Here is a 19,301-nt window from a genome sequence, read left to right on the forward strand (position 1 = left end):
CCTGTCTTGAGTAGGAGACTACGTTGCAACGCTTTTATGAAATTGTCCTTCAATTGGGCAGATGTGCATAACGGCGTTGTAAAAATGATATTGAATTCGGGCTTTCTTTCCCCTATTGAAATAATTCTCCAATAGAAGGGAACATGTACGTAACGGCGTTGTTAACAAAGTAGTCTCATCTCAAGACATGGTTTGGCAGTGTTCAGTACAAAACCCCTCGCTGTTGTAAAATAAGATATGCGATCGGGAATAAGGAAACATTTATTGGACGGACTGATAAAATCACTCTAACTATACACATTTTGATATATATTCATTACACTTACACAACCCGCTTGATACCTTTTTTTTTTCATGAAGTCACTAGGTCAACTTTATACACGCATCTGTGATGCAGTGCAAGGGCTTTTGCTGCTGCACTCCAAAACTCTGCAAGTAATGTTAACAAATAACCCTCATTTCATCCTTCAAGAACATTTTTGTTTTTTAAAATGAATTCCATAATGAGGGCTTGCCTCTTTGCCAAACATGCTAAATTGTCATCCATGTAACAGTACTCAAAAGAAAAAAAAAGGATTATTCCTATGGACCTGTTGCAATTACGTCTCCCGTTAGATTTGTATGCGCAGTGACCAGGATGGGCCATTAAATCAAGCTGTTTTTTACCACATGAGGGCGTCCTACCCAAATGACGTCAAAGCAGGTCTTTAATGGGCTTCTTTTAAGTCGAGCAAGTTCGAACACGTGAAGTGGACGTGGTTTACGTCACACTTATCATGATCGAGTGACCAATCGGGTGCGTCTTTAGTGTCATGGTGCATTATTTAAAATTCTGTACAGTACTGTATACGTTATAAACACTACACATTTTGTCGTCCGCACACGTGTTACCGAGCACTCGGTTTAAATGTGCACACAAGTTACACACATTTATGAAAACTTTATTTTTCAAGGCACTGGACACGTTTTGCAATTGTCAAAGACCAGTGTTCCCACTGGGTGTTTCCCAACATAAAATAACAAATCTGTGCAAATGTTGACTTAATTGGTCATCGCAGTTGCAAGAGAAACATGAAAGAAAACCCCCTTTGCTGCACAAATTTGTGTGCTTTCAGATGCATAATAAAAGGCTTTAGCTGAAGTATTTTATTATTTGAGGGAGAAAATACCTTTTTCTAAAAAAAAAATTCTTTTAGATAGGGAGCAGTTTACTCACAATGTTTAATACTATCAACAGCTCTCTCTCCATTGCTCGTAACAAAGTAAGTTGTATTGCTAACGATTATTTTGAGTGATTACTAATAGTGTCCAGTGCCTTTAAATGCACAAACAAGTAACACACATTTAAGAAAATCTTACTTTATAAACCACACGGGAACGAAACTAACTGGGCAAATTTTTACTCCTAACTTAGGATTAATCTTAGATCTTTGGACGAGTTAAGTTCCGTATCCATGAATATCATAATGTTCTTCTTTGAATACTTCAAATATGAACAAAGTCATGAAATAAAATCCACACAAGTGAAAATATTACACTCTAAAAAAAACGTTAATGTCGAAAAAATAACCCGGATTCAAAGTCCGAGAGGGGCTTATTCAATTTGTGGTTTTAAAAACGGATTTTTAACTAGAAGAAAAATGAACATTACAGAACTGTTTTTTTTTTTTTGCTAACAAAACAGTTCACCATGTATGTACACATAAACTGACAAACCTGTAAAAATTGGAGATCGATCAGCAATCTGGGTCACGAGAATAATAAAAAAAAGGATTACACATTCTTTGCATGACATCGAGAAAAAACGGGAAATTATTGGTATATTTCTTATCAAATATGACATTTCAGACAGACATATATCAATGGATGTTTTCTACTCTCATCATCATTAGACCATGTAAGTTGTATGTAAATATGTGATCTTAGACGAATTTTGTTCTTACCAACTCTGTAATGGTCCTCTAAGCGACAGTTTGACCCATTTATCGGTCATTTTGACACTGATTCAGAGTCAGCTCACCCAGAAACAAGTCAGACCCCACGGGACCTGGAAACCGGGTCAGTTCTGACACGAGAGTGTTTAAAGTGTACTTGTTCTATGTATACACGTTACCTTACAAACCTTTTAGGCCGAACGTATTATATAATATTTATTGACCAAACCAACAGCGGACGAGCCGCCAATTGCAGGAAAGGATACGCCAAAAAAACAATAAGAAATACTCATTTAGCCTATATAAAAACAATCTAATTAAAATAGAATCATCTTAGGAAAGAAAATTAAAGCATACATTGAAGATTAAAAAAAATAAAATAGGGAACAGAAACAGACCACCATGAACGACTGTGAAAATATATTTAAAATAAATTTTAAAAGCAAAAGCCTACATTAAATTATAAACAGAATAAACGATAAAAAGACAAGGAAAAAAAAAGGGGGAAGCATAAACTGTACAATAGTTTATACATGAATGAACTGTCTTCTAATGAATGTACAAATGTAATGGGCTCAAACTGCTGACTAAGTTACACTCAAACAGCTTTGCAACAAGCCTGAGCAGAGTTAATTTGTAGTGCAGGATGAAATTTACACAAAAAAAACACGGTTTTATTTTGCTCTTTTTAAAAAGCTGTCTTTAAAAAAAATTCTCTCGAGTTTCATTCGACCATCTACTTCAACGGTCAGTCTTGAGTCACATAATGATCTTCCTGTGTATTTCTCTGCCCGTCAAGAACTTGCATTGAACCAGTACACCCATGTCTGCCGTTTAAAACAATTCAGTTCACTGTTTAACGACTGACTGGACACTATTTGACCAAGTAAAGTTCAAGCTCTTTTTAAGACAACTATCGATCAGCCGAAGACAACATTCTGATGTTAAAGAATTCTGGAAAAGAATAGAAAAAGTATGATAATAAATTTGTATTGTTGTTTTTTTATATTCACCTGAATGAATATAGGATTTTTTCAGACTAAAAACAATATTTTGTACAACTATTTATGTTTTTTTTTTTTCTACATGGCACTATCAAACTATTACCAGTATGGGAACCCGATTGCGCCCTCAGTGTCCAAGGCAATGCAAAACAAAATGACTTAATCCACAATAATGGGAAATCTTATTCGGCCTTAAGAATACATGTATATTTAAAATTACCAACACAAGTAGTAAGTGTTGTCATTTGTTTATTTTCACAAAACACGTAGGTAGTTGGTGTCATTGACATTGGACTCGATCTCTTTTCCTTGTTAGATTTAAGCAAGAGGGGGCGCCACACTCTTTGCTTCTGTCCATTTTGTAACGAGCATGACTCTGGCCACCCTAAGAATGCTATGTATTTACTTGGGAAAAATTAAACTTGTGTTTATCTGGTCAAGAATGATACTCCTGAAGCTCTGTACATATCTTTAGTCAGGCAACTTCCCAAAGAGAATTTTTGAGTGCGCCCTCTTGGGTCTGGAATGATGTGAGTTCTTACTTGTGTGAAAGTGCAATTTTACACATCTGCCACTCCAGCTGCTTTGTCATCTGCTTTGCCATTAACCTTTTTGTCCTTTCCTTTCTTGTTCTGGTCAGTTTCTGGTGATACTGTCAAGGTAATATAGAATACAAAATGATACATAAATGGAACAATTGTTACAGTTAAGGCGGTAAAGTTTTTATGCCAACAATTATTTGGAGTAATTATCAAAGTGTCCAGTGCTTTTAGTATGAATCTGTGGACATTTTGTTTTGTGTTGAACAAAAAGAACCTAAACCCTTTAAAAGCTGGGGCCACTATTGGTTATTACTCAAAACACTTATTAGCAAAAAACCTTACTTGGTAACGAGTAATGGGGAGAGGTTGGTAATATAAAACATTGTGAGAAACGGCTCCCTCTGAAGTGACGTAGTGAAACTGATTGAAAATTTTTCAAGAAGAGTAATCTACAATAGACTGTCCATTTTCGGATCAATTAATTCATGTCAAAATCTCACTTCTACCAACAATATGGTATACTTTTCATGGTCAAAACAACTTTTATAGGCAGTATTGGTATTACTCAAATAGACACTATTGGTATTACTCAAATCGATTTTTAACATAAAAACTTACTTGGTTACAAGGAATGGAGAGCTGTTGATAGTATGAACCATTGTGAGAAACGGCTCCCTCTAAATATTAACGTAGTTTTCCAGAATGACAGTAACGTTCCGCGAATTTGATTTCGAGACCTCAGATTTAGAATTTGAGGTCTCGAAGTCAATTATCTGAAAGCACACAACTTTGTGTGACAAGGGTGTTTTTTTCTTTCATTATTATCTCGCAACTTGGACGACCAATTAAGCTCAAACTGCCACAGGTTTGTTATTTGATGCATATGTTGAGATGCACCAAGTGAGGAGACTAGTCGTTGACTTCAAAAGGTGTCCAGTGTCTTTAATGTCTACTTACCATTAGTCTTTTTGTGGTATCTACATGCAGCTACACACACGGCCAGTAATATCGCTAACAGAGCCAGACACCCGAACACAATGCCTATGATGATACCGACACTCAAACCTGTACCTATGGAAACAACCATTGAAAGGGGAAATTAGTTAATAGTTGGTGTTTTTTTTTTCTATCCCAGAGGGATTTTTTCTTTTCTTTTTTAGTTGCTACAAGGTGTTTCTATTGAATGTTATTTTAGTCACATGCAAAAAGTCATTTAGTTGAAATTCACTTTCAATGAAAATTATGATGGACACTTCAAAATTACTGAACATTTTTCCAAAATGGTTTTGTTTGGACTTTTCCCCGCGAATTTTTTGTTTCTAAACCAACATCCTTCATCGAAAGAAAATGGTTCCATCAAACTGTTCGGAAAATTGCTACGCCAAAAAAGTGAACAATTCAGAAGAGAAGTTGGATATTTTTTATTTATCTTTTCTAGTGTCTTTTCCTTTAAAATGTCACCCAACCTCAAGACACAAATTTAGTTAAAAACAATTATAGTGCTACATTTTAAATGTTACAGATAGCGAAGATGGATACATGTTTATACTGCAAAAATGTAACATATTGCAAAAGAGGAGCTGTAGGAAAGTGCCAAGTTTGAAAAATAATGCAAAATTTAAGAGTGAAATGTGAATGAATAACAATAAACAGCTGAAAATGGACCATGAAATGAAGACAAGAGTAAATTCCAGAAAATAAAGATTCTAAAAAGCATTGCAATACACAACAAAATATTAAGTGAAGTAATATTTTACAGAAGACAATAAGTTAAGCACAAAATCAACTGTTAAACAAACACTTTTCCCTCAACCAGGCGCAAATAATTATAAATTATTTCAGCATGTATCTGTCCACGTGAATGCCCATTGAACATTAAAAGGCACAACCTTTCTTGCAGCCATATTAATTTTACCCTTGTCAAAATTTAACACATTTATAACACCGACCATCTTTGTACACGAGATAGATAGAAAGATGTTTATGTCGACCATCACATTTACAGAAACAAAATATTGCACATCTTGCAAAATCTAGTAGAATTTATATGCAATAGAACACTTTGTTTTGACTACACGTGACTACACTCAAAACAACCACGGGAAAGATGGGCTTTTGACACACAATCTTTTCACAACACTTTTATCTTTAAAGACAACGAAACTCATTAACAGAAAGCATCGTGCGTTAAGTACACAGAAGTCACCACTAACAACAACTCTGAGAAGGTTAATGTTACACAAAGAATGAATACGACAAATGGAACTATAGGCCCTATGTGAATTTGTTTTTAGTGTATTATGCATTTTTAGTGTATTAGTAGAAGGTGGTATTGGGTTTGATACAATGGTAGAACAAAGACCGATCCAAAATGCCATACCCAGTGGTACATGCTTCTTTAAAAGGAATCAATAGACTGCCTTAAATGTTGATACACGCAACAGCCGTCGACCCAGGGAAGGGATACTATCGAGACCTCATGTGCGATTGAACTACTCTAGGGCCACTACGCATGCGTCACTGACACGCATCATGTACGCATGCGTACTGGACTTTTGTCCAATCACACAACCACAGCTATGATTGGTCGGGTTGGTTAATTGAATCCGTCTTCAATACTCTGGGGTTAGCAGCTAGTTAACATTACAAATGTTAGTGGTTAGTTGCGGCAAGTATGACGATATGAACATTTACAGGTGGTTTGAAATGATTATTAGCTGATGATGTATTGTGATATTGGGAAAGATGGTTTTTGATTTTGGGTCACTAGTTACGAAAGCCTGTAAGTTATTTTTGTTTTCAAAGTTTCCATTTTAATTTTCAAGAGCAAATATTTTATTTTCAAGAGCAATTATTTTATTTTCAAGAGCAGTTATAGCAGCTGCTCTTGAAAATAACAAAAATATCTGCTCTTGAAAACCTTTTTTTGAGAACAAAAATGACTGGTTTTGCATATAAATTAGCAGTCAATAATCGGCTTTTGTAAGTCAAAATAAAACTTCAGTTCAAGTCAAATATTATGTTTCTGCCTACACCTGGAACACACCCAGGGCATTTATTCGCAAGGTGTCACGAGTCGGATGTACATTCATCATAGGCAGAAATTGTATAGACACAGACCACAAGAGTTGCATTTTGCCTCCGTGAATATGCTTCCGAGGGAATACGGTAAACTGTTGATCATTACCTAAGAAATCTAAACTGTCATCAAAAACCGTGTATTTTTATAAACACAGACCACATGAGTTGAATTTTACCTCCGTGAACATTTTTTTTCTGAGGGACTGCGCGAACCAATGTGGATCATTATGTAAGACATCTAAATTTGAATTCCAAGAAAGATTGAGAAAAACTTCTCCTGAACCAATTGCTGCACATGACCCTATTTCATAAAGCCTGTAAGCACAACAACTTGCTAGGCACAGAAAAGTATAGGTTAAAGACACAAGACACTACTGGTAATTGTCAAAGGCTAGCCTTCTCACTTGGTGTATCTCAACATATGCATAAAATAACAAACCTGTGAAAATTTAAGCTCATTCGGGCGCCGAAGTTGCGAGATAATAACGGGGGAAAAAATACCATTGTCATACGAAGTTGTGTGATTTCAGATGCTTGATTTCGAGACCTCAAATTCTAAATCTGAGGTCTCGAAATCAAATTCGTGGAAAATTACTTCTTTCTCGAAAACTACATTACTTCAGAGGAAGCCGTTTCTCACAATGTTTTATACTATCAACCTCTCTCCATTACTCGTTACCAAGAAAGGTTAAGTTTATGCTAAAAATTATTTTGAGTAATTACCAACAGTGTCCACTACCTTTAACATAAATAGGGTACCAGCCAAAACTGTATTCGGGTTTTAATGTTGTGACTCCAGGTGCCCCACTAAATTGTTGCTTAACACAGAAATTTGACAAGCAGTATTTCCTGCTTAACCACTTGCCCATGAGAGTACTCCGCAACTTATCTAAAGTGTTAGTGGTAGGTAGGCATGTACGTTATACTAGGATTGATGGAGCAGACTAATGATCGCTTACAGTGTTTATGACCATGATATAATCTAACAATATGACCGTAGTATCTTCTTATAATGTAAGAGCCGCTCTGTATTAAGGAGAAAATATCTGCTTACAGGCTTTATGAACTTGACCCAAAGTGTTAGGTCTATTTCTAAGGGCTCCTTAATTCTAACACCATGTAATAAGAACAGTGTGACCCGTGATTGGTGTTGTAAGCGTAGATGTAAAGCCTGAGAATAATATCATTTGCCTTTAACTTTGGTCACAAAAGTAACATTCAATACAGCAATAACAATACAAACAAGGTTGGGAAGAGGGAAACCTGGGAAAAGGGGGAAATTTGGAGCAAATACCTGTCAACTATTGAAAGTGTTAACCTTTTACAAATGAGTGTGTTTTATCTATAATCTATTATCTTTGCCAGTTATCCTGTAGTATTTTACGTAAAACTGTTCTTTTTTCAGATTTGTTGTTCTTCCTATATCAAAGTCACAGTAATCTGCAGTGCCAGCAAAAAGCAAAAAGCTAATCTTGTACAACCAAAAGAGGGCGCCATTCAAGTAGACCGCTAAATAAAATGATAATCATGACAACATGTTTAGCGTATTGAAACCTTTGAACCCATGTAGCACGTCTACGCCCTGTTTTGTTGATGTATATCGCCAAACAAGTAGTGTATTGATAGCAACCAGCCATGACATATTTAATTTATATCAATGTCATAGAATAGCACTCTGGACCCACGCTGTGACTCTTGAATGTTTGAACTTTTCAGGGAACGGGGTACCCTGCAGCCTGTGATATGATAATGTCGTTGATTGTATGCTTGTTGGCGTGGGTAACACTTCAATTCACATGAATGCAACCTTTTGTTTATGTCATCCACTGTAGGTGTTTCACACAATGCCAACCAAAATGGAAGTTCCCAGTTGATTGCGTACCCTGTACGGGTGTTATTTCCTTGTCAGTGTGTATCACTACCATGTGATTCAACATGACTCTCTATGCACTCCAAATCGAAACACAAAAGTTGAACCGAAACAAAACGGATGTTTTTCACTTATTGTAAAACACTTAAAGGCATGGACACTATTGGTAATTACTCAAAATAATTGTAGGCATAACAGCTTATTTGGTGAAACGAGCTGTTGATAGCATAGAACGTTGTGAGAAACGGCTCCCTCTGAAGTAAAGTACTCATTGAGAAAGAGGTAATTTCTCATTCGAATTAAAAGAAAAATTCATCTGAAGCCTATTATTAAGCATCTGAAAACACACAAAGTCATGCAACAAGGGTGTTTTTCTGTCATTATTCTCTTGCAAACTTGATGACCATTTGAGCCAAATTTGCACAGGTTTGTTATTTTATGCAAATGTTGGGATACATCAAGTAAGAAAATGAACATGTTTCAAAATACTATAGAAAAACTATACCTAAATGAGGAATTATCAATGTATTTTTAAACAGTTTATTTTATGGGAGTGGCTTTCAATACTTTCAGTTTAGAGTTATTTGAATGGTAGTTTCCTCCAGCCGCAGGAACCTGATACCGCAAAATAATTTATTTTCAATAAGCTCAGCCTGGAAAAAAAATGATGCATAACAATGCGAGTAAAATTAGGATTTCATGCAAGATGTAGAGTCCAACCCCCAAAAAACATGCTCTCAAATAATGCTCTGAAATCATATCTTGAAATCAAGATGTTGAATTTGTTAGTGTTAGTGTAAGTAGTTGGTCTCAAGGTCTAGTTAACTCTGAGCTGTTTTTTCTTCTCATTCTACTTTGATTTGAGGTTGTGTGTTAAAGTGTAGGCGGTTAAGGTTTCTTGATTTTATGGTTTTTGTATTTCGAATCGATTGAGTTCAAATTTTCCAGTGTCTTTAAGTTTGTGGTTCTTCCAATGTGTAATCATTCGATTTCTGGCAAGTCGCTACGAGAGCTAGACCTCTTTTGGTCACCTTTGAGAATGAAATGAAATGTTTAAAATGTGCTGCGTGTATGTTCAGCTACTAATCTTTTTCAATAAAGTAAAAATGCAGTCAGTTTACCTGTTTAAAATGTCATATGGAATAAATTTATGTTTCAAGAATTGAGACATTTTTGTTTGTTGGCAGATAAAGCAGGCGGTTTGTGTAATATCGTTAAATGAAATGCAAATAACTATGAGATGTCTGCATCTAGACTCACATCAATCCTATTCAGCTGAAAGGAATGGTACGGTGTTCATATTAGTGAAGCTTATCTTTTATTATCAATATTATTTCTGTTAATGAAACCAATTAGGATGCCTCATAAGTAAACTTAATCACTGTAGCCGATTTTTACAAAAAAATTAACTCAGGTTTTACTTTTAGAGGTTAAGGAAACATCAGCTCACAGGTTATTTTCCATAATCAGAATGATGGTGATGGTGACCACACCAATAAGTTTTGCGTCCAAAACCATGGCATAATTTCATAGAGCTACTTTAGCAGCGAGAATTGCTTAACAATTTTCTGCTAAGCAGAAATGAGCCGGGCACCAGTCACTAATTGTACTCGTGACTTGGTAGTTTGGCTTGTAGCCTCATTCCGGTAAGAGTAATTTTGTTATGCTCAGCTACTTTGTGTGCTTAAGCAGCAAGCACTATTAAACTGGCCCCAGATAATTGTAAGGAAACATGCTGTCGTACCATTAATTTTGAACAAAAACAACGAAATGCAAACATGTGAATTCTAAAAACTCCTGGGTCAGGCCCAGGTGAACTGACCCAATTCGGGTCAGGCTCACTGAATCGGGTTCAAACGGGATTCTAACTCGAATTCCAGTTAGTTTGACGCATTCCTGTGTCATTTTGACACTGATTCAAGGGTCATACTGACCCATAGGCCCACAGGACTCGAATCCAGGTCAAATTTGACCCGGAAGTTTTTAGAGTGCTGGGACCAATTTCATAGAAAAGCTTTGCACACAATTTGCTTAAAAACACTGGACACTATTGGTAATTGTCAAAGACTAGTGTTCACAGTTGGTGTATCTCATAACATACATAACATAACAAACCTGTGAAAATTCGAGTTCAATCGGTCGTCGAAGTTGCGAGATATTAATGGGAAAAAAACACTCTTGTGGCACCATGGTCACACGAAGTTGTGTGCCTTCAGATGCTTGATTTCAAGACCTCAAACTCTAAACTTGAGGTCTCGGAATCAAATTCGATGAAAATTACTTCTTTCTCGAAAATTATGTCACTTCAGAGGGAGCTGTTTCTCAAAATGTTTCATAGTATCAACCTCTCCCCATTACTCGTAATCAAGTAAGGTTTTATGATTAAAAATTATTTTGAGTATAATTACCAATAGAATTGTCCACTGCCTTTGAATTGTCCACTGCCTTTAAGCACGAAAAAAATAGCTTGCTTATTATACATTTTACTGGCAAAAATTCCGTGCCATATACATGTACAATGCTTGTGACTGGTATTTAGTTGCTGCATAACAATTGAGTGGGGTCTTGGCAGGTAATCTGATTTTACTAAGCAAGGATGTTGTTTAGCTTAAAGCAAATTTTGTGCTCAAGCAGCTCTACGAAATTGGGCCCAGGCCTAAAGGCCTTCCCTGCTATATTAGAAAGTCTGAAATGTTTAAATGAGTCAATGACCATATTGTGAAATCTTTGGAAATTCTACTAGAAAAAAGGTGTTTTTGTGTGTAAACTGTTAATAGATGACAGGTAATTTACTCACCGAATTTCCCACGGTTTCCCTGGCAACCAATCTGTAAACACAAAATTTTTAAAAAGTGTTCAGGAAGCCACACATGGAAACATTTGAATCAGGTTTTAGTAACTGTTTTGTAGTATTTGCATGATTTCCATTATGTTTATATTTAATATTATATTTATCCTCCCTATAAACACTGATAATGATAGGCCTACAATAAATCCCTCGGTGCAAAATATAAAAACTAAACCAAGGAACTGTTGAAAAATATTCAAAACAACAAATTTGAATTCAAATTTCAAACTAAACCAAACGAGTCTCTTTGAAACATCATTGCCTGGTGTATGTTTCCCGTCATCAAACAATCTAGACTACTTTAAGAGAAATGCCAACTCATACCTTCAGCTCGCGTTATTTATTGATATGTCTTTATTCTTGTAGCCCCTAACCATAAGTGTTTTTTTAGCCTTGTTTGGTTGGGGTAAACTTCCTTTTTGAAAAAAAAAATATTAAAAGCAGATGTGTATTGATCTGGTCTGCTGATAAAACTACCCAAAAGCCAACTGTGATTTCAAAAAAATAACTAACTAAATAAATAACAGACATAATTAATTTTCAGATCTTGAGGCAACAAATACTCCTAATCAAACTAACAGTAACTTTGATAACGAAACTTTTTGCGTTGAATTAGCTCCGCTTGAAGGAAGTTTGCCGAAACTAGGACAAAATCTTGTTGTTGTTTTTTCGACCGAATGTTAAAATTAATAACGACTCTCAAAGACCACATTATGAAAACTTTCTATAAATTATTACCTTGTGACGCTAACTGATATGTTTAAAAAAAACACCATGAAGGCATTGAAATAATAATAATTGCGTGCTAAATATGCCTAAAATGGACAGAAACACAAATAGCCCCACGATTATTGATGACAGAATCATATTTTAGAGAACATTCGTTATTTGTGGTTATATTTTATGATTTCAACGACAACTCACCCCTTCTAAAGACCACCGGTTAAGAAGACTATGGTTGAAAACATCTTCTTAAACAAAAATTCTCCTTAGCTGTCTTGTCCAATAGCAACGCCAGATTGGGTCAATAATCCACGCTTAACTGCGTTTTGCGCACAGACCACGTGGCTCGAACAGAGTACCTTATTATTTTTACGCACATGATATTTTTTCAAATGGAGCAACACTGGTTTGAGAGGCAATGCAACTTATGTTTACATGTTTGATAGCAACTTCTGTTTTTAAAATTTGAAGGACAAAATTACAATTCGAGTGCAACGGCTACTCACGGCTGATCGATATTTTCAGAGATTAGTTATGGCATAATTGACACAATAATCGTTATAATATTCATAACATTTTATAAAAAACGTTAGTCCATGTTCGTGTATTGTCTACAATGAGGATCCGAAGATCATCTTCTTAAAGGTTAATTTTGAAATGGATAAGCAAGCTGTAAAAAACTGGATGCGTTTACGTCGGAAGCAAAATGTATTGAAATCAGGTATACCCGTAGCATGCTAAGCAAAACACTTTTTATGACATAAATCTGCTACTACGAATTGGTATAGCAAAGCGATGATAATGTTAGTAGGGTCTGTGGTTGAATTTATGGAGTTGATGACACCAGAGCTTTATTTCACAAAAAGTTAAGGTTGATCTTTACCGATTACCCATTTTTAAAATTAAAGCTTAAATGCATGATTTCGACGCAGGGCCAATTTTTATGACACATTGCTTACCCAAGAATTCTGCAGATCCATATAATTATATACAAAGCATGTGGATTTATGGGCCGATAGCCCAGAATTCTGCGGTAACAAGTGGCATGAAACTGGGGCCAGATTTTGCCACAAATTGAATGTGATAACAAGTTCGTACATGTATGACGCAATGAGTTTGGTTTTGGATGAGTGTTTTGTCCAGACAGGCAATGATGACAAAAACAAGAAAATGAATAAATTGATAGAGAAAACATATAAATACGAACACAACCAATGTGAAATGACAAATCAATATAGTGCCCCCCCCCCCCCCTATCTAAAGATAGTCTCTGACTGGTTGGTGAAAGTTTAGTATACGCGCGCGTTTCCAATGTTTGCCATAGACCTTTTCGCAAATACCGGGGCGCGCGCGTAAAGCTTGGAATTAGGTGCATTGTGGTCTAGCTGGTATCCAAATTTGATCCATATATATCCCACAATGCACCTCATTCAACAGTCTGCGCTTGCGCATTGGTATTTGCGATAAGGTCTATTAGCCTTTTTGAGATATGGTGGACACGAAGATGTGCACTGCTTAGTTTGGATGTATATGTATACAGACAAATTGACTAAACCTATGTCATAGTTGTCCACCAATACCTCAAAATGGCATATGGCGGCAAAGGGTGTACATTAACAATAAGCTGTAATGTATAACAGGTCAACATTATGACACACCCGAGCAAAGTAGCTTAGATAACGAAGATGACACCCAGCAGATACAACATATGTAACTAATTTATCACTAAATATGATGATAAAAGTTTGTAGATCATTTTTGAACCAGGAAGTGATGATACAGCATTCTAACCATTGTTCCATAAAAAAAAAATCAGATAAATCACAGGATTGTTCAAAATGGGTCCAAAATCCTTGTAATTGTTACTAAGGAACTCGTGACTCACCATCTGGTTCCTGTTTGGGGGCATATGGGAAACAAACACATTTCCTCTGATGGGGAAGTACGGTCTGACTTGAAAGAATTATCAAAACCACAAATTCCCCATATGCTCAAAATTTTGTCCAGGCCTGTTGAAAATTCATTAAGTTGAAGTTTGCTACGAGGAAGTCAGTCAAGATTATGTAAGGACTGAATACAAACAAATAACGACAGAAGATCCCAAATTAAGATCCCACATTAAACAGAGTGGTGTTACTTGCAAGCACTGAACTGAACAAAATAAGATTCAAAGCAAAATAAGATATGTATTACGTAATGCGAGGTAGCTATGACGATTGAAACAACATGATCCCTTTCACCATAGCAAACCACAGTTAACTGTACCATTGGTTTTCAAACCAACATTTTTAGTTTACTTGCGTCATTATGAAATGTCAAGCCGTTAGTGGGTAGGGCCTTGGTATTATCCACAATTCCTGCCGTTGCGACGTGAGATCTGGAATAGGACCCTTACATGACGTGACACAATCATACAGCGCCCTCACAAGGGCACACAAAGGTTGGACGGTTGTTGGTGCGTTAACACGTGCGCAGGACCTCAGAGGGTAGCACAAAGAACATCTATCGTCCAATGATGTCCTTCATTTGACCCCAGTGAGGGCCCTTTTTTACCACAGTGAGGGCGCTTTTTGAGCAGGTGACGTCACGTGCAAGGGGTCTATTGAGCATTTGTTTAAACAAACTCTTTCAGTAACCATCAACATACAACCAAAGCGAAGACATTAATGCGTGCAGTAATCGAAGAAGGCGTGCCCAACAACAAAAAGCAAAAGGCTTCAGAAGTTTTGGCCATGGCCTGTTTCAGTAAAAGCAACCACTTGACCATCTTTAAGAAGTACCTGCGTCACAAAGTAACGTGCACCCCGTTGTTGTTTCAGGCGTGGTGGCAGTGGTGGGTGGGGTTATATGTGTACTATTGGTCATTTCAGTTGGATCAGTGGTCATTTCAGTTGGATCGGTGGTCATTTCAGTTGAACCCATTTGGGTTGTAGTTTTATTCATTGAACCAGGGACAGTATTAGTTGTAGTCGATGGTTCTGTGGAACTGAAATCAGACGTTGTTTCCGTAGGACCAGAGGGGGACATTGTGGTTTCTTGTGATGTTGTGAAAGTTGGGGCTGTAGTGTCTTGTGGTGTCGTGGTAGTGGTATTGTCTGTGGAAGTAAGATCTAAACAATAAGTTCAACCTTTAACCCAAACCAAAATATCCACGGGTTTTTCAACTGTGACAGAAAACTCAAAGATGTTAACATCATAAATTGGAAATAAAAAGAAACAAAATTTAACAAATCATTATAAAGAACAACTGAATGAATACATGACAATTAGTCAAAACAAAATCAGCTTTGTGGGTGATCAGTTCCGTCAGTGGTTAATGTCATCACCTGTTTCACATAATTCGTGATCGGAAGGAAACATACAAGAAACTTATCACTGAAGTAGCTCAACAGTCAAAAATGCGTCAACTTGTTTGGCAGTTGTGCATTATTAAGCTTTAAAACCTTTAACTTAGCGCTGGTAACACTATAAGTCACAGTGCAATGTCCTTAGGGAGTCAAAGTCATTGATATCCTAGAATGGACTAATCCACATACACAGAAGGGGTTTGAGTTCCTTTGTACTTTCAAAGCAAGTGGCTGACACTCAAATACTTATAAACCTGACCAGAGCAGTTTCATAGAGCAGTGTTGGTAGAATTTGTTAATTAAAAATTAAGTTAAAAATGTAAACCTTTTTAAACACAAAATTAGAATTTAAAATTATACACAATGTACATGGATGGTTACAAGTGGCCATCAAAGCAAATAGCTTGTATTACTTAAAGTTACGAGAACAAAGTAATATAACGTGGTCTTTAAAACGCACAAAAACTCGAGTTGAGGCTATAGCCAGAACTGACCCAGTACCCAGGTCCCAGGTACCTGACCCATTTCTGGGTCAGGCTGACCTGGAAACTGGTTTAAAAAAAAAAGGGAAATCAAATTCGTTAGTTTGACAAACTGCTGGGTCATTTTGACACAGATTCTGGAGGTTTTGACAATCCTTTTTTTTTTTACGTTGACCTTACTAGAGTTTTCTAGGCATATTTCCATAAAGCTGTTAAGCAAAAAAATACTCTACTCTAAAAAGCGTATCCTTTTGCCAGTACAGGCAACAACCACCATCACCATGGTAACTATGACGCAGTAACTATATGGTACATGTACACAATGAATGAACATGTACATGTATGTTTATGCTGATTGGTCATTTCTCGAGCTATACTCCGCCATCTAATGCGAACCACTCGAAACTCAGGTGATGTCTTAGAAGAGTTTTTGAGAAAACCTTAAGTCACTGAACCAGAGACTAAGTTACCAATTGATGACAAGAATTGTAGAAATTCCTAATCAACATGGTGTTGAGAAAGTTGTGAACGTTCTCTCCGCGGAGCTGTGTACAGATTATGCCTGCATGAATGCCATTAGGGTCGTGGTTCTTTTGTAACCATGATTACAAGGTTGCCCCGATGCTGTACAAAGGTTTTGACAAATGAATATTTAGCTCCTTGATACATGTATACAAGAGATGGCTGGTGTAGCTCGTGAGAGATCCATAATCAAGATACACTTTTAATAAATGATTGTAGATAAATTAATTTTGGTTTTACCCATGTACATTGTACACCGATGTGTTTATCCCCGATGCAAACTAATCATTCGAACTGCCACTAGCTATACCGGGCCATCTCGGTGGTCTAGTGGGTATTGCAAGAGTCTTGGGTTCGAAACCCACCTGAGTAATATGCCTCAGATTTTTGTTATCACAGAGCGCAGGAAAGTACTGAGTAAACATGCAACAGTGCTCACAAACACCCGGGCCTACATGCTTCGTGTTTTAATATGGGCAATAAGGGCACCAGGGCATTTTCTCATTGGTAAGGGTCACCCTAAGAGGAAATAGTAAATTTCTACTGTTTACTTTTTTTTTTAGCATTTCAAGGGCATAAAGGCAATGACCAGGGGCATGGGGGCAATTGCCTTCGTTGCCTACGCGAAGAATCAGGCCTGTGATGTATACGGGTAAAACCAAAATTAATCCCTGATGCGAATTTCTATCTACAATTATCATAGATAGCTGTGAAACAAATGATGGGGTGCATGCATGCGTTGTCTGGACTTGCGTTGATTACTCTCGTGATAATGAGCGACTGGAAGCACTGCATGTTAAATCTGGTTATTTTATATTTACCTGTAGTGCCTTGTGGTTTTGGTGTAGTTGTTGGTTCCTCTGTAGTTGTGATAGCTGTTTTATGTCATGCAATTTACAAATACAATTGGTTAGTTGTTATATGGCGTTACTCTCTTCACTAATAACACAGGGTTTGTTTAGAACAATGTTACACGACTAACCCATAATATATCATCACATTCAAAGTATCAATGTTAACAAAAGGAATCCATTGGAATTCATATGCCAGACCCTCACTTTGCAAAGGAAAAAAAGAGTAGGCCCCTACATGTACCTAGAGAAAACAAAAGTCAACAGCCATTTTTCCTCAATTAAGAAACAAAAAATACATTCATGCGAGTTAAGAGAACTGCCAAACTCATGTGATGTAACATAGAGCAAGTCTGTTTCTATAGCCCTATAGGCTGATCATGGGAGGCGGCTGGGCTCGATTTCACCAAGCAACAAAACTCATCATAGGAACAAATTGTCAGTATTTGCCAATTACCATAGTGATTTGTATTGTGACATCACACATTACTTAGCAACTACGATTGATTTGTAGTTAGGATCAATCTTAGCTCTTTGTGAAATCTCGTCCCCAGGTCTAATGTAATTATAGACTTCATTTGAGTTTTATTTTAATGTTTATATAGATGTACGTGTAGCAGTCGTTATACATCAACGTGTCTCGTGTACAGATTGGCCATGTAGGGGAAAAAACAAGTTTCTTTATTCATTCATTTGGTTCCCTATTGAACTCTACTCCTGAATATGCCATTATGTGTAGATCAACACTAAAATGCGAAAAGACAATCAATGGCTGAATTGGTTAGCAAAGAGATATACTAAATAAAATACATGTATTGACGGGGAGCTGTTAAACTACAGTTTAGAAGCCGTTATTGTGTCCAAATGCATGGATGAAACTTCAAAGAAAACTCTTCATGTCGAAACTCTATCAAGGAATACAGGTCTTACAGGCCTGATACAGGATAGGGATATTTTTCAAGGGGGCACTGGGAGGAAAATGCCCCCATTTTCCCGATCGGCATGCCTTGGTGCCCCTTGAAATTGTCACATAAAAATGTTTGGTGCCCTTCTTGCCATTTCAAAATGAAGCAACAGCGACAGACAATGCTAAAATTACAAAATGTATGCTGGAATATCAAGGATGCAAGCAATGTCTGCTTGCCAGGTAATTGTATTTTTATATTCAAATATTGTTTAAAGAAAATATCATCATGAACACTATAACTGTACAGGTCAGAACTTAAATCAAAACAGCATACAATCTCACATGTTACTTTAATTACTATGTTTAACAGCGTTAGAAGACCATGTCCCATACAGATGTTCCAGAAATGCACTATGCCACATCCCACGTTGATATTTTATGTTTATTTATTTATTCATTTATTATTTATCATACAAAGTGATTTTTACATCACTTTGTAAACTTCAATCATTCCAACATCAACTTAAAACATTGAATATTATTGTTTTTCTATGACATGGATGTACACCGATAAGACACAAATTCATGATTTCCCCCTAAAATGGCTTCCTGTTCAACCACTATCACGCAAAAAAATATATTCCCTAATTTCCTTGTTCAGTTGTGCCATGTTGTTGTTAAATCCAACAACAATGATTTAACTGGTCTTTTGCTGTTATCCCAACCATGTCCGGTTGGCTCATACGTGTGTTTGAACTAGGTGTAAGGGATTCGCTCGTAGTCCACAATTCTACATGTAGAAGACTACAGACCATGTGACCTTTGTTTACAATAAGTGTGACCTTGTACATTCGTTGGCTAGTCTGGCAGGCAAGTTACTGCACAGGTTGGGAACGTTTACATTTTGTGTCATAATTTTAACATAAAACCAAGAGTTATGAAAGTAAAAGCTGGACAAGTTTTGAGATGTGCCCCCCTTTCATCATATCAAAAGTTGATAATAATTAGACTGTGCAATGTCCATAAAATATGAGGTTTTATGTTTTCTTCCCAATAGGCTGTGTACAAATGGTGCCTGCATGAAGTCTAGGCTATGTGGCTCTTTTGTGTCACAGGTCATACATCATCTATAATGGCGCTAGATTACAAAAACATAGTGCTTCATGCCTACATGTACGCCTTCACATTGT

At 36.6% G+C, this 19,301-nt stretch overlaps 1 protein-coding gene across 3 annotated transcripts; it reads right to left on the reverse strand.

Annotated features, from left to right (window-relative positions):
• Positions 1–2,369: 2,369 nt before the first annotated feature.
• Positions 2,370–17,529, reverse strand: LOC117301406 (integumentary mucin A.1-like). Of its 3 annotated transcripts, XM_033785371.1 has the most exons (5): positions 17,175–17,529; positions 14,783–15,097; positions 4,438–4,551; positions 3,481–3,590; positions 2,370–2,888 (listed from the first exon to the last, which is right to left on the reverse strand). In XM_033785371.1, exons 2-4 carry the CDS (start codon positions 15,027–15,029, stop codon positions 3,499–3,501), a joined length of 453 nt encoding a protein of 150 aa, XP_033641262.1. In that variant the 5' UTR covers positions 15,030–15,097; positions 17,175–17,529; the 3' UTR covers positions 2,370–2,888; positions 3,481–3,498. The 3 variants fall into 3 exon arrangements, 1 of the variants encoding a protein (XP_033641262.1); XR_004520307.1 differs by lacking the exon at positions 14,783–15,097 and having other exon boundaries at positions 17,175–17,193; XR_004520306.1 differs by lacking the exons at positions 14,783–15,097; positions 17,175–17,529 and adding an exon at positions 11,229–13,241.
• Positions 17,530–19,301: the final 1,772 nt, after the last annotated feature.

Source organism: Asterias rubens, chromosome 17 (assembly GCF_902459465.1).
Source record: "Asterias rubens chromosome 17, eAstRub1.3, whole genome shotgun sequence".
Lineage (NCBI taxonomy): Eukaryota > Metazoa > Echinodermata > Asteroidea > Forcipulatida > Asteriidae > Asterias > Asterias rubens.